Source organism: Carcharodon carcharias, chromosome 8 (genome assembly GCF_017639515.1).
Source record: "Carcharodon carcharias isolate sCarCar2 chromosome 8, sCarCar2.pri, whole genome shotgun sequence".
Classification (NCBI taxonomy): Eukaryota; Metazoa; Chordata; class Chondrichthyes; order Lamniformes; family Lamnidae; genus Carcharodon; species Carcharodon carcharias.
In genome coordinates, this window is record NC_054474.1 from 12,337,154 (window position 1) to 12,352,767 (window position 15,614).

Below are 15,614 nucleotides of genomic sequence, written 5' to 3' on the forward strand. Positions count from 1 at the left end.
CAGTGCATGAAATTATGATGAGATGAGGGTAGGTTAAATGAATGGATTCCAGTGCGGGCAAATGTGAGTTGGCCATGGACCTGAAAGGGATAGATTAGGGGATCTTCTGATTGGGAAAATGTTGAAACAGTGGAGGTTCAAAGTGATTAGGGTGTCCGGGTACACACATCAGTAAAGCATCATGAAATGGTACTGGAAATGGTCAAGAAGGCTAATGGAATACTGACTTTTCTGTCTAAAGGAACGATTCTCAAACTCTGAGGCTTGTGAACTCCTGAGGGTCTGTAGAGACTTCCCAGGAATCTGCAAAATAGTGTGAAAGGCTTCAGTGTGACGATGCAGCTTGAACAAGTGCTGTCGACTGCCTGTTACTGGCGAGGTCCCATTGCAGGAATGCCACACACCGGGCAGGCAGTGTCACTGGAATCCTAGCGCAGCCAAACAGCCGAGAGAGAGGAAGGAAACCTAAACCTGCAATGGTGCCAGTGTTCCCAGCGAGAGCCCCAGAGCCTCATCCCGCTCCCTGAGGGGTGCAGAGTTGTGTGGTGAAATATTCAACAGGCGCATTGCTAAACCTGTCAGGTTGCCTTCCTGCTGAAGGGAAGACAAAAGTTTTGGTATCATCAACCTATCTCCGACAGACTGAGAAAAATTTCTTGCCAGCCCCTGGAACAGGACACTGCTGAACTTTACATTCAGAAATGTAAATGTGCATGGAGTTTACAGTATCATAATTCAGAAGGTGGGGGTGGAATTGCTAATACATTTGAACAAGTGTTCTTCAACTAAAAAAGTTTGTGATCCACTGACCTACATAGAGGATTCGAACATGGGGTAGAAATTACCTTTCAGATATATAAAGAGCTGGGTAGACCATTGTTATGACTGATGCAGTTGGTACAGCTGAGTTATTTAAAAATCCCAGAGGGAAACTTTTTAAACAGCTGCCATAACCTATCATTTTAAATGTTATGTTTGAAATGCGACTCTAAATTTAGGAATCAGACCACCAGTTCTCGAGGTTTTACATTAAACTAAATGAAACATTTTATTAACTTATACAGGTTTAAAATATATATATACACATGACTATAAATGACTACTCTCATAACTTTTAACAAATTCCCAAACTAATCTCTATTAGGCAACAGCAACCCATAGACTTAACCAGTTTCACCGTACGAATTCAAAATGAGGTTCTTTTCACTCTGGTTCCTGTGGAGACAGTTGGAGGCTTATAGCTGCCTTTTGTTCTAACATTGCCACTGCCCTACACACACACACACATGACTGCTGAAGCCATACCTACACCGCTCATTGAATGTAAATTCTCATTGTAACACCAACTTCTGAACTAAACCTCTCGAACAGTAAAACCCCTTTCATAGTACCGATTTTATTAGTAATATAAACATTTTGCTTGGTCTCTGCGAGATAAGTGTCAGTTTTCACCTCACTTCTTGAATGCTCGATTCAAAAAATGTGAATACACTCCATTTCTCTTATATATCAAAACTAGTACACATCAAAGCACCCAGACCAGCTGGCTTTAATACAATTAAGACACACCCACAGACTAAACCTCTATTTTAAAAGAAAAATATTTTCCAATCTTATTATATACATTAATAGTTTCATGACACCACACCTGGCGTTCTTTGACCAGATCTGAGCATCACACCTTAGGAAGGATAGACTGGCCTTGGTGGGAGTGTGGTGTAGATTTACCAGAATGATACCTGGACTGCAAGGGTCAGTTTATGAAGCGAGATTAAACAAACTAGGGTTGTATTCTCTGGAATTTGGATGGTTAAGCGTTTATTTGATCAATGGGGAACAGATAGGGTCGATAGAGAGAAACTATTTCTGCTGGTTGTAGAGTCTGGGACTTGGGGGCAGAGTCTAATCATTACAGCCAGACTTTCAGGAGTGAAATTAGGAAAGACTTTCACAGACAAAGGGCGGTAGAAGTTTGGAATTCTCTTCCGTAAACAGCAATGGATGCTCGGATCAGTTATTAATTTTAAATCTGAGATTGGTAGATTTTTGTTAGCTAGTGGTAATGAGGGAAATGGGGCAAAAAGATGGGTAAATGGAGTTAGGACACAGATCGGCCATTATCTCATAGAACGGTGGAACAGGCCTCAAGGGGCCGAAAGAGCACCTGTTGTTCTGGTGTTTTGTATATTTATCCCTGAATCATCACTGAAAACAGATTCTCTGTTCGCTATCACATTGCGCACAGCAAGCTCCCACGAACAGCAAATTGTCTGTCACTTTTCCTTCATTTGAAAAGTGGTGACGTTGGGCTTAAAATGCTTTGCGATGTCTTGAGGTAACAAAAGGCGCTTTAGGAATGCAGATTCTTCCCTTTAAGGCATAAGTAGATTGTGTGTAGTTCTAAGGCAGGATTCTCTGGAACACTTGATTATTTTGATAATGATGTGTCATCGGAAGCTTCACACTTGGCCCAAAGAGCTTGAGCCTTGTGTAGAGCAGCAACAACAATATCTTGCATTTATATCTTGAATGCCTTTCATTCCTTCTAGGTGTGATGACTCTGAAGTTACCATCGCTGAAGCGGAGAGGTGGGACTGATATGGGAATAAAGGAACGGATTTGGTTGACTGTGCTTTGGTCTCGAACCCGTGTCACTCAACTGGTCTCCAGCAGCTTTGGGTAAGGGGCTCACCTCAGTTTTCAGACCTGTTACACAAGCCGATAATGTGTCAACTTTAACGTAGAAAGCATGCAACAGTACACAGCACAGATTCACCGCAATAATAATGGGATTTCAAGGTTTTAAATTTTAAGGACAGGTTGCCAGGTGTTCCCCATGAGCTTATAAAATTGGCGGGTGACCTCATCAAGCTGTCCCATTCCCCTGTTGCCCTTGTGCTCGCTGACCTACATTGGCCCCCAGTCCAACAATGTCTTGACCGCGAATTCGGATCCTTTATTTCAAATCCTTCCATGGCCTCAAACCTCACTATCTCTGTAATCTCCTGCTAGCCCCGCAACTCTCCGATATCTCTGTGCTTCTCTAATCCTGGCCTCTTATGCACTCACAATAATAATTACACCATCGTTGGTGACCATGCCTTCAGTTGCCTAGGCCCCAAGCTCCCGAATCCCCTCCCTACAACTCTCCATCTTGCTCTCCTCCTTTGAGATACTCCTTAAAACCTACCTCTATGGCCAAGCTTTTGGTCATCTGATCAAACATCTCCTTACGTGGCTCAGTGTCATACTTTGCTTTACAGTGCTCCTGTGAAATACCTTTGAATGTTCCTTTTTGTTAAAGGTGCTATAAAAATATAAGTTGTTGAGGTCTTTGAAGCAAATTAAAGGAGCTGATGGGGTAAATGGAAAGAACTCTGGTTGGGGAGGAGTCCCGAACAAGGGGGCGTAAACTTAAAATTAGAACCGGGACATTTAGGAGGGAAATCTTCGGGGCGAGGCAGTGGCGATGTGGTAATGTCACTGGACGACTAATACAGAGGCCCAGGCTAATGCCCTGGGGGCATGGGTTCAAATCCCACCATGACAAATTCAATTAATAAATCTGGAATATAAAACTCATCTCAGTAATGGTGACCATGACATCTATCATTTGATTATAAACCCATCTGGTTCACTAATGTCCTTTAGGGAAGGAAATCCTCCATCCTTACCTGGTCTGACCTCCATGTGACTCCAGACCCACAGCAATGTGATTGACTCTTAACTGCCCTCTGAAATGGCCGAGCAGGCCACTCCGTTCAAGGGCAATTAGGAATGGGCAACAAATGCTGGCCCTGCCAGCGATGTCCACGTCCCAGGAAAGAATAAAGGAAAAAATGATCAAAGGGTAGTGGAATTATGGAGGAACTTTGCAAACCTCTAGTTAATTATATTTTGCACACCAACTTGATTTATATTGATATTAATAATGCAATATGGAGAAACGTTGTTACGCAGCAAGTTGTTAGGATCTGGAATGCACTGCCTGAAAGTGTGGTGGAAGCAGATTCAATGTTAACTTTCAGTGGCAAATTGGACAACTACAAGAAGTGGAATATTTGCAGGGTTATGGAGAAAGGGCAGGGTAGGTGGGATTAATTAGGTAGCTCTTTCAAAGAGCTGGCACAGGCACAATGGGCCAAATGGCCTCCTTCATTGTTGTATCATTCTGTGTCGTTGTGAGGACAGGTATTCATGTGCATTGATCATGGAGCAATAGTTTATGTAAAACCTAAACCTACACCATTAGATTAAAAAAAAAACCCTGCCATTGACTCAACTCGTTCGTCCAATGTGTTACTCCAACCAAATGGGTTATACTGCTGCCTGCCCATATGGGGATTGGGAGGAAAAATATCGCCTGTGGGAGGCGATTTGGCTCGCTGAGGTTGAACTTGGTTCAGGGATGCGATGCCCAATCTGCTGTCTGAGTTTCATCCCAGACTGTTGTTTATACTGCACCGTCTGCTCATTGTCACACTGGGAGTGTAACAGCACCCAGGGACTTCTTTGGAGGTGCAAACATTTATCAGAGTTGGAGGGGGTAACAGGTACATAGATCATTGAAGGTGGCAAGACAGGGTGAGAGCGTGGTTAATAAAGCATATAGTATCCTGGGCTTTATTAATACGAGCATAGAGTACAAGAGCAAGGAGGTTATGTTAAACTTGTTTTAAGTCACTAGATTGGCCTCAGTTGGAGTATTGTGTCCAGTTTTGGGCACCGCACTTTAGGAAGAATGTGAAGGCTTTAGAGAGACTGCAGAAAAGATTCACAAGAATGGTTCCAGGGATGAGGAACCTCCGTTATGAAGATAAATTGGAGAAGTTGGGACTGTTTTCTTTGGAGAAAAGAAAGCTGGGCGGAGATTTGATAGAGATATTAAAAATCCATGAGGGGTCGAGACAGATTAGATAGGGAGAAACTGCTCTCACTCGTGAAAGGATCGAGAATGAGAGGACACAGATTTAAAGTAATTAGTAAAAGAAGCAGAAGTGATATGAGGGAAAACTTTTTCACACAGTGAGTGGTTAGGGTCTGGGGTGCATTACCTGAGAGTGTGGTGGAGGCAGATTCGTCTGAAGCTTTCAAAAGGGAGTTAGACTGTTACATTCAAAAGGAAGAAGGTGGGGGATTGGCACTAGGAGAGTTACTCGTTTGGAGAGGTGAAGACACGATGGGCCAGTTGGCTTCCTGCTCTAATAGTTCTGTGATTCTATGTCAGGGGTAGTTCTGAGATTTAGTGAGGATTCAAATTCATACCAAAGTAAAATTTTCTTCTGAATTGCTAACCCATCCCTACTGCTCCCCATCCCTAGGAAAGAGAAGGCTGAGGGATGACCTGGTAAGAGGGTTTTAAATTTATGAAAGGGTTTGAAATTCTAGATGTGAAGAAGATGTTTTCATTTGTTGGGGAGACCCAAACTAGGGGCCATCAAAATCGGACAATCGCTCATAAATCCCAGAGGGAACTCAGAAGAAACTTCTTTACCCCGAGAACGATGAGATTGTGAAACTCACTGCCACAGGGAGTGGATGAGGTGAATAGTATAGAAGCTGGATGAAACATGTGAAGGAGAAAGGATTAGTTGAGGGGTGAGAGGAGGCTTGTATGCACCATAAATGCTAGCATTTTCCCGTCGGGCAGAATGGCCCAATTCTGTGTTCTAGCCTTGATGTAAATCGGTACCAATTGCCTTTCTTTGCAGGGGGGAGCTGCTGCTCTGGGATCTGACTAAGTCAGGGAAGCAGAAATGGACACTGCTGGGGTCATCGTCGGAAGGACAGAATCACAGCAGGATTGTCTTCAACTTGAGTTCGGTCTCCCTCCAGGATAACAGTGAGCTGCTGCTCTCCACTTCGATGGACCGGGATGTGAGTGCTTCAAATCATTTTGAAATCTGCTCCACTTGCCACCACCAACCCCCCGAGAATGCAGTTATTTCCAGATGTGTCAAACTGTGAGCAAGCATTCCAGCCCCTTTATACACCTGCAATTTTAATAGATAATACTTCCAGTTTGTTATATGGCCCCTCTTGCCACTTACCCTGACCATCCTTCACTGCCAGCTGCTTATGCCAGGCAAAGGGCACCAACTGACCAACTGTTTGCCATCACTATTGGAATCAATTAACATCAGTTCTGTTTATAACATATTAAACCCACTGACTATTTTCAGCAGTTCCTCTTTAACAGGAACGCTGTCAGCTCTGGTTTATTGTCCGTCTCTCTGTCTGCCCCTCTCTCAAATATAGGCCCATCCAAGCAGAGACTGGAGTTTTTTTTCCATTTATGGGCTTCGTTGGTTATGCCAGCATTTATTGCCCGTCACTAATTGCCCTTGAGAAGGTGGTGGTGAGCTGCTGCCTTGAACCGCTGCAGTCCACGTGGTGTAGGTACACCCACAGTGCTGTTAGGGAGGGAGTTCCAGGATTTTGACCTAGTGAAGGAACGGCGATATATTCCCAAGTCAGGATGGTGAGTGGTTTGGAGGGGAACTTCCAGGTGGCGGTGGTGGTGTTCCCTTGTGTCTGCTGCTCCTGTCCTTCTAGATGGTAGTGGTCATGTGTTTGGAAGGTGCTGCTTAAGGAGCCTTGGTGAGTTCCTGCAGTGCATCTTGTAGATGGTACGCACTGCTTCTACTGTGCGTCGGTGGTGGAGAGAGTCAATGTTTGTGGATGTGGTACCAATCAAGCAGGTTGCTTTGTCCTGGTTGATGTTGAGCTTCTTGAGCGTTGTGGGAGCTGCACTCATCCAGGTAAATGGAGAGTATTCCATCATACTCCTGACTTGTGCCTTGTAGATGGTGGACAGGCTTTGGGAGTCAGGGGATGAGTTACTTGCTGCAGGATTCCTTTGACGGGGAATAAGGAAATGGCAGAGAAACTAAACAAATACTTTGTGTGAAACAAAAACAGAATTACCTAGAAAAACTCAGCAGGTCAGAGACTCGAAACGTCAACTCTTTTCTTCTCCGCCTATGCTGCCAGACCTGCTGAGTTTTTCCAGGTAATTCTGTTTTTGTTTTGGATTTCCAGTATCCGCAGCTTTTTGTTTTTATTTTTTAAATACTTCGTGTGTCTGACTTCGCAGAGGAAGATACAAAAAAACCTCCCTGAAATACTGAAGAATCGAGGGACTAGTGGGAATGAGGAACTGAGTGAAATTAGTTAAAAGCAAAATACTGCGGATGCAGGAAATCTGAAATAAAAACAGAAAATGCTGGTAAAACTCAGCAGGTCTGGCAGCATCTGTGGAGAGAGAAACAGTTAATCTTTTGAGTCCATATGACTTCTTCAGAACTAAAGAGAAATAGAAATGTGATGGATTTTATACTGTTTAAGAGGGGGGTGGAGCAGGTGAGGCAAAAATGGTCAGGGATATGTGGGAGCTCAGGAGAGATTGACAAAGGTGTCATGGACACAAGACAAAAGGAGTATTAATGTTAGTGTTAAAGACTAAAGAAGGTGCTGATAGTGGCATAAAGGTAAGCTAGCAGAAAGTGTTAATAAGGGAACAAGGGTGAGCACTCTTGTGAAAGCACAACATAGAAACAAGTGACAGGCCTTATAGGGGGGATGGTTGGGGAAAAAGATTTAAAAAAAGGATAAGTAAATAAAAATAATACATTTTAAAAATGACTAAAAAAGTAGTAAAGATGGAGGCAAGAATTCACGGTCTGAAGTTGTTGAACTCAATGTTAAGTCCTGAAGGCTGTGTACTTAATCGGAAGATGAGGTATTGTTCCACCAGTTTACGTTGGGCTTCACTGGAATATTGTAGCAGGCCAAGGGCAGACATGGGCATAAGAGCAAGGTGATGTGTTAAAATGAAAGAAATTATTATTAGTCAAAAAGTAGTAGTGGAGAGTTTAATGGGGCTTAAAGTAGATAAATCCCCTGGACCTGATGATGTACACCCTAGAGTGTTGAAGGAGATGGCTGCAGAGACAGTGGATACATTGGTGGTCATCTTTCAAAATACCATAGGTTCTGGAATGGTTCCTGCAGATTGGAAGGTAGCAAATGTAACTGCACTAATTGAGAAAGGAGGGAGAGAGAAAACAGGGAACTACAGCCTATTAGCCTCACATCAGTAGTAGGGAAAATACGGGAATGTAATGTAAAGGATGTGACGCTTAGAAAATAATGGTATGTTTGGGCAGAGTCAGCATGGATTTATGAAAGGGAAATCATGTTTTACAAACCTGTTGGAGTTTTTTGAGGCTGTAACTAGCAGAATAGATAAGGAGGAGCCAGTACTTGTGGTGTATTTGGATTTACAGAAGGCGTTTGATAAGGTCCCACAAGGGAGATTAGTAACCAAAATTAGAACACATGGGGCTGAGGGAAATACACTGGCATTGGTTTGAGGATTGGTTAATGGACAGAAAACCGAGTAAGAATAGACAGGTCATCCTCATATTGACAGGCTGTGACTAGTGGGGTACCGCAAGGATCAGCGCTCAGGTCCCAGCTATTCATAATCTGTATCAATAATTGGGATTGTGGAGACCAAATCTAATATTTCCAGGTTTGCTGATGACACAAAACTAGGTGAGAATGTGAATTGTGAGGAGGATGCAAAGGGGATTTAGTCAGATTAAATCAGTGGGCAAGAACATGGCAGATGGAACATAATGCAAATAAGTGTGAAATTATCCATTTTGATAGGAAAAACTGAAATGCAGAATATCTTTAAAATGATGAGAGATTGGGGAGTGTTGATGTCCAAAGGGACCGGGGTCCCCTTGTTCATGAGTCACTGAAAGCTAACATGCTGCTACAACAAGCAGTTAGGAAGGCAAATGGCATGTTGGCCTTTTATTGCAAGAGGATTTGAGTACAGCAGTAAGGATGTCTTGCTGCAGTTGTATAGAGTCTTGGTTAGACCACACCGAGAATATTGCAGTTTTGGTCTCCTGACTGAAGAAAGGATGTGCTGGCCAGAGAGGGAGTGCAACAGACGTTCACAGACTGATCCCCGGGGTGGCAGGATTGTCCAAGGAGTGATTGAGGAGACGGGGCCTGTATTCTCTGGAGTTTAGAGGAATGTGAGGCAACCTCATTGAAACATGCAAGATTCTTACAGGGCTCGACAGGGTAGATACAGGAAGAATGTTTCCTGTGGCTGGGGGGAGGTTCTAGGATCAGGGGACACAATCTCAGAATAAGGGCAGACCATCTAGGACTAAGAGGGTGATGAATCTTTGGAATTCTCTACCCCAGAAGATGTGGGAGTTCAGTTATTGAGTATGTTCAAGACAGAAATTGTCTAAAAATCCTTCAAAGAGATTAAGGGATTTGGGGACAGTGCAGGAAAATGGTGTCGAGGTAGAACAGCAGCCATGATCTAGTTGAATGGCGGAGCAGGCTCGAGGGGCCGAATGGCCTACTGCTCCTAAGTCCTTTGTTTCTCTCTCTGTGTCTGCCTATCTGTCTCCATTAAGTTAAAAACCCCATTGACTGCTGTTCTCCTGTATCCTAGGTGAAGTGTTGGGAACTGAACACACTTGAGTGTTCCTGGACGCAGCCTACACTTGGTGGTTTTGTCTACAGCTTGGCTTTCTCACCTGTGAACATCGGCTCACTTGCTATAGGTGTAGGTGATAGTATGATCAGGGTCTGGGACACCATGTCCCTCCAGAGTTCCTATGACATCAAGACCTTCTGGCAAGGAATCAAATCCAAGGTCACATCTGTAAGTATCTGGCAATTCATCTCTCTGCTCTCTCTCCCTCACTCTGCTCTCTCTCCCTCACTCTGCTCTCTCTCCCTCACTCTGCTCTCTCTCCCTCACTCTGCTCTCTCTCCCTCACTCTGCTCTCTCTCCCTCACTCTGCCCTCTCTCCCTCACTCTGCCCTCTCTCCCTCACTCTGCCCTCTCTCCCTCACTCTGCCCTCTCTCCCTCACTCTGCCCTCTCTCCCTCACTCTGCCCTCTCTCCCTCACTCTGCTCTCTCTCCCTCACTCTGCTCTCTCTCCCTCACTCTGCTCTCTCTCCCTCACTCTGCTCTCTCTCCCTCACTCTGCTCTCTCTCCCTCACTCTGCTCTCTCTCCCTCACTCTGCTCTCTCTCCCTCACTCTGCTCTCTCTCCCTCACTCTGCTCTCTCTCCCTCACTCTGCTCTCTCTCCCTCACTCTGCTCTCCCTCCCTCACTCTGCTCTCCCTCCCTCACTCTGCTCTCCCTCCCTCACTCTGCTCTCCCTCCCTCACTCTGCTCTCCCTCCCTCACTCTGCTCTCCCTCCCTCACTCTGCTCTCCCTCCCTCACTCTGCTCTCCCTCCCTCACTCTGCTCTCCCTCCCTCACTCTGCTCTCCCTCCCTCACTCTGCTCTCCCTCCCTCACTCTGCTCTCTCTCCCTCACTCTGCTCTCTCTCCCTCACTCTGCTCTCTCTCCCTCACTCTGCTCTCTCTCCCTCACTCTGCTCTCTCTCCCTCACTCTGCTCTCTCTCCCTCACTCTGCTCTCTCTCCCTCACGCTGCTCTCTCTGCCTCACGCTGCTCTCTCTGCCTCACGCTGCTCTCTCTCCCTCACGCTGCTCTCTCTCCCTCACGCTGCTCTCTCTCCCTCACGCTGCTCTCTCTCCCTCACGCTGCTCTCTCTCCCTCACGCTGCTCTCTGTCCCTCACGCTGCTCTCTGTCCCTCACGCTGCTCTCTCTCCCTCACGCTGCTCTCTGTCCCTCACGCTGCTCTCTGTCCCTCACGCTGCTCTCTGTCCCTCACGCTGCTCTCTGTCCCTCACGCTGCTCTCTGTCCCTCACGCTGCTCTCTGTCCCTCACGCTGCTCTCTGTCCCTCACGCTGCTCTCTGTCCCTCACGCTGCTCTCTGTCCCTCACGCTGCTCTCTGTCCCTCACGCTGCTCTCTGTCCCTCACGCTGCTCTCTGTCCCTCACGCTGCTCTCTGTCCCTCACGCTGCTCTCTGTCCCTCACGCTGCTCTCTGTCCCTCACGCTGCTCTCTGTCCCTCACGCTGCTCTCTGTCCCTCACGCTGCTCTCTGTCCCTCACGCTGCTCTCTGTCCCTCACGCTGCTCTCTGTCCCTCACGCTGCTCTCTGTCCCTCACGCTGCTCTCTGTCCCTCACGCTGCTCTCTGTCCCTCACGCTGCTCTCTGTCCCTCACGCTGCTCTCTGTCCCTCACGCTGCTCTCTGTCCCTCACGCTGCTCTCTGTCCCTCACGCTGCTCTCTGTCCCTCACGCTGCTCTCTGTCCCTCACGCTGCTCTCTGTCCCTCACGCTGCTCTCTGTCCCTCACGCTGCTCTCTGTCCCTCACGCTGCTCTCTGTCCCTCACGCTGCTCTCTGTCCCTCACGCTGCTCTCTGTCCCTCACGCTGCTCTCTGTCCCTCACGCTGCTCTCTGTCCCTCACGCTGCTCTCTGTCCCTCACGCTGCTCTCTGTCCCTCACGCTGCTCTCTGTCCCTCACGCTGCTCTCTGTCCCTCACGCTGCTCTCTGTCCCTCACGCTGCTCTCTGTCCCTCACGCTGCTCTCTGTCCCTCACGCTGCTCTCTGTCCCTCACGCTGCTCTCTGTCCCTCACGCTGCTCTCTGTCCCTCACGCTGCTCTCTGTCCCTCACGCTGCTCTCTGTCCCTCACGCTGCTCTCTGTCCCTCACGCTGCTCTCTGTCCCTCACGCTGCTCTCTGTCCCTCACGCTGCTCTCTGTCCCTCACGCTGCTCTCTGTCCCTCACGCTGCTCTCTGTCCCTCACGCTGCTCTCTGTCCCTCACGCTGCTCTCTGTCCCTCACGCTGCTCTCTGTCCCTCACGCTGCTCTCTGTCCCTCACGCTGCTCTCTGTCCCTCACGCTGCTCTCTGTCCCTCACGCTGCTCTCTGTCCCTCACGCTGCTCTCTGTCCCTCACGCTGCTCTCTGTCCCTCACGCTGCTCTCTGTCCCTCACGCTGCTCTCTGTCCCTCACGCTGCTCTCTGTCCCTCACGCTGCTCTCTGTCCCTCACGCTGCTCTCTGTCCCTCACGCTGCTCTCTGTCCCTCACGCTGCTCTCTGTCCCTCACGCTGCTCTCTGTCCCTCACGCTGCTCTCTGTCCCTCACGCTGCTCTCTGTCCCTCACGCTGCTCTCTGTCCCTCACGCTGCTCTCTGTCCCTCACGCTGCTCTCTGTCCCTCACGCTGCTCTCTGTCCCTCACGCTGCTCTCTGTCCCTCACGCTGCTCTCTGTCCCTCACGCTGCTCTCTGTCCCTCACGCTGCTCTCTGTCCCTCACGCTGCTCTCTGTCCCTCACGCTGCTCTCTGTCCCTCACGCTGCTCTCTGTCCCTCACGCTGCTCTCTGTCCCTCACGCTGCTCTCTGTCCCTCACGCTGCTCTCTGTCCCTCACGCTGCTCTCTGTCCCTCACGCTGCTCTCTGTCCCTCACGCTGCTCTCTGTCCCTCACGCTGCTCTCTGTCCCTCACGCTGCTCTCTGTCCCTCACGCTGCTCTCTGTCCCTCACGCTGCTCTCTGTCCCTCACGCTGCTCTCTGTCCCTCACGCTGCTCTCTGTCCCTCACGCTGCTCTCTGTCCCTCACGCTGCTCTCTGTCCCTCACGCTGCTCTCTGTCCCTCACGCTGCTCTCTGTCCCTCACGCTGCTCTCTGTCCCTCACGCTGCTCTCTGTCCCTCACGCTGCTCTCTGTCCCTCACGCTGCTCTCTGTCCCTCACGCTGCTCTCTGTCCCTCACGCTGCTCTCTGTCCCTCACGCTGCTCTCTGTCCCTCACGCTGCTCTCTGTCCCTCACGCTGCTCTCTGTCCCTCACGCTGCTCTCTGTCCCTCACGCTGCTCTCTGTCCCTCACGCTGCTCTCTGTCCCTCACGCTGCTCTCTGTCCCTCACGCTGCTCTCTGTCCCTCACGCTGCTCTCTGTCCCTCACGCTGCTCTCTGTCCCTCACGCTGCTCTCTGTCCCTCACGCTGCTCTCTGTCCCTCACGCTGCTCTCTGTCCCTCACGCTGCTCTCTGTCCCTCACGCTGCTCTCTGTCCCTCACGCTGCTCTCTGTCCCTCACGCTGCTCTCTGTCCCTCACGCTGCTCTCTGTCCCTCACGCTGCTCTCTGTCCCTCACGCTGCTCTCTGTCCCTCACGCTGCTCTCTGTCCCTCACGCTGCTCTCTGTCCCTCACGCTGCTCTCTGTCCCTCACGCTGCTCTCTGTCCCTCACGCTGCTCTCTGTCCCTCACGCTGCTCTCTGTCCCTCACGCTGCTCTCTGTCCCTCACGCTGCTCTCTGTCCCTCACGCTGCTCTCTGTCCCTCACGCTGCTCTCTGTCCCTCACGCTGCTCTCTGTCCCTCACGCTGCTCTCTGTCCCTCACGCTGCTCTCTGTCCCTCACGCTGCTCTCTGTCCCTCACGCTGCTCTCTGTCCCTCACGCTGCTCTCTGTCCCTCACGCTGCTCTCTGTCCCTCACGCTGCTCTCTGTCCCTCACGCTGCTCTCTGTCCCTCACGCTGCTCTCTGTCCCTCACGCTGCTCTCTGTCCCTCACGCTGCTCTCTGTCCCTCACGCTGCTCTCTGTCCCTCACGCTGCTCTCTGTCCCTCACGCTGCTCTCTGTCCCTCACGCTGCTCTCTGTCCCTCACGCTGCTCTCTGTCCCTCACGCTGCTCTCTGTCCCTCACGCTGCTCTCTGTCCCTCACGCTGCTCTCTGTCCCTCACGCTGCTCTCTGTCCCTCACGCTGCTCTCTGTCCCTCACGCTGCTCTCTGTCCCTCACGCTGCTCTCTGTCCCTCACGCTGCTCTCTGTCCCTCACGCTGCTCTCTGTCCCTCACGCTGCTCTCTGTCCCTCACGCTGCTCTCTGTCCCTCACGCTGCTCTCTGTCCCTCACGCTGCTCTCTGTCCCTCACGCTGCTCTCTGTCCCTCACGCTGCTCTCTGTCCCTCACGCTGCTCTCTGTCCCTCACGCTGCTCTCTGTCCCTCACGCTGCTCTCTGTCCCTCACGCTGCTCTCTGTCCCTCACGCTGCTCTCTGTCCCTCACGCTGCTCTCTGTCCCTCACGCTGCTCTCTGTCCCTCACGCTGCTCTCTGTCCCTCACGCTGCTCTCTGTCCCTCACGCTGCTCTCTGTCCCTCACGCTGCTCTCTGTCCCTCACGCTGCTCTCTGTCCCTCACGCTGCTCTCTGTCCTCACGCTGCTCTCTGTCCCTCACGCTGCTCTCTGTCCCTCACGCTGCTCTCTGTCCCTCACGCTGCTCTCTGTCCCTCACGCTGCTCTCTGTCCCTCACGCTGCTCTCTGTCCCTCACGCTGCTCTCTGTCCCTCACGCTGCTCTCTGTCCCTCACGCTGCTCTCTGTCCCTCACGCTGCTCTCTGTCCCTCACGCTGCTCTCTGTCCCTCACGCTGCTCTCTGTCCCTCACGCTGCTCTCTGTCCCTCACGCTGCTCTCTGTCCCTCACGCTGCTCTCTGTCCCTCACGCTGCTCTCTGTCCCTCACGCTGCTCTCTGTCCCTCACGCTGCTCTCTGTCCCTCACGCTGCTCTCTGTCCCTCACGCTGCTCTCTGTCCCTCACGCTGCTCTCTGTCCCTCACGCTGCTCTCTGTCCCTCACGCTGCTCTCTGTCCCTCACGCTGCTCTCTGTCCCTCACGCTGCTCTCTGTCCCTCACGCTGCTCTCTGTCCCTCACGCTGCTCTCTGTCCCTCACGCTGCTCTCTGTCCCTCACGCTGCTCTCTGTCCCTCACGCTGCTCTCTGTCCCTCACGCTGCTCTCTGTCCCTCACGCTGCTCTCTGTCCCTCACGCTGCTCTCTGTCCCTCACGCTGCTCTCTGTCCCTCACGCTGCTCTCTGTCCCTCACGCTGCTCTCTGTCCCTCACGCTGCTCTCTGTCCCTCACGCTGCTCTCTGTCCCTCACGCTGCTCTCTGTCCCTCACGCTGCTCTCTGTCCCTCACGCTGCTCTCTGTCCCTCACGCTGCTCTCTGTCCCTCACGCTGCTCTCTGTCCCTCACGCTGCTCTCTGTCCCTCACGCTGCTCTCTGTCCCTCACGCTGCTCTCTGTCCCTCACGCTGCTCTCTGTCCCTCACGCTGCTCTCTGTCCCTCACGCTGCTCTCTGTCCCTCACGCTGCTCTCTGTCCCTCACGCTGCTCTCTGTCCCTCACGCTGCTCTCTGTCCCTCACGCTGCTCTCTGTCCCTCACGCTGCTCTCTGTCCCTCACGCTGCTCTCTGTCCCTCACGCTGCTCTCTGTCCCTCACGCTGCTCTCTGTCCCTCACGCTGCTCTCTGTCCCTCACGCTGCTCTCTGTCCCTCACGCTGCTCTCTGTCCCTCACGCTGCTCTCTGTCCCTCACGCTGCTCTCTGTCCCTCACGCTGCTCTCTGTCCCTCACGCTGCTCTCTGTCCCTCACGCTGCTCTCTGTCCCTCACGCTGCTCTCTGTCCCTCACGCTGCTCTCTGTCCCTCACGCTGCTCTCTGTCCCTCACGCTGCTCTCTGTCCCTCACGCTGCTCTCTGTCCCTCACGCTGCTCTCTGTCCCTCACGCTGCTCTCTGTCCCTCACGCTGCTCTCTGTCCCTCACGCTGCTCTCTGTCCCTCACGCTGCTCTCTGTCCCTCACGCTGCTCTCTGTCCCTCACGCTGCTCTCTGTCCCTCACGCTGCTCTCTGTCCCTCA

At 50.8% G+C, this 15,614-nt stretch overlaps 1 protein-coding gene across 1 annotated transcript in view; it reads left to right on the plus strand.

Annotated features, from left to right (window-relative positions):
- The window catches only part of gemin5 (gem (nuclear organelle) associated protein 5), an 82,164-nt gene that overhangs the window by 13,327 nt on the left and 53,223 nt on the right, over nucleotides 1-15,614 (plus strand). Inside the window, exons 6-8 of the mRNA XM_041194089.1 lie at nucleotides 2,550-2,679; nucleotides 5,712-5,877; nucleotides 9,491-9,703. Of these exons, the coding sequence (XP_041050023.1) occupies nucleotides 2,550-2,679; nucleotides 5,712-5,877; nucleotides 9,491-9,703 (509 nt within the window). The remainder of the gene's footprint in view (nucleotides 1-2,549; nucleotides 2,680-5,711; nucleotides 5,878-9,490; nucleotides 9,704-15,614) is intronic.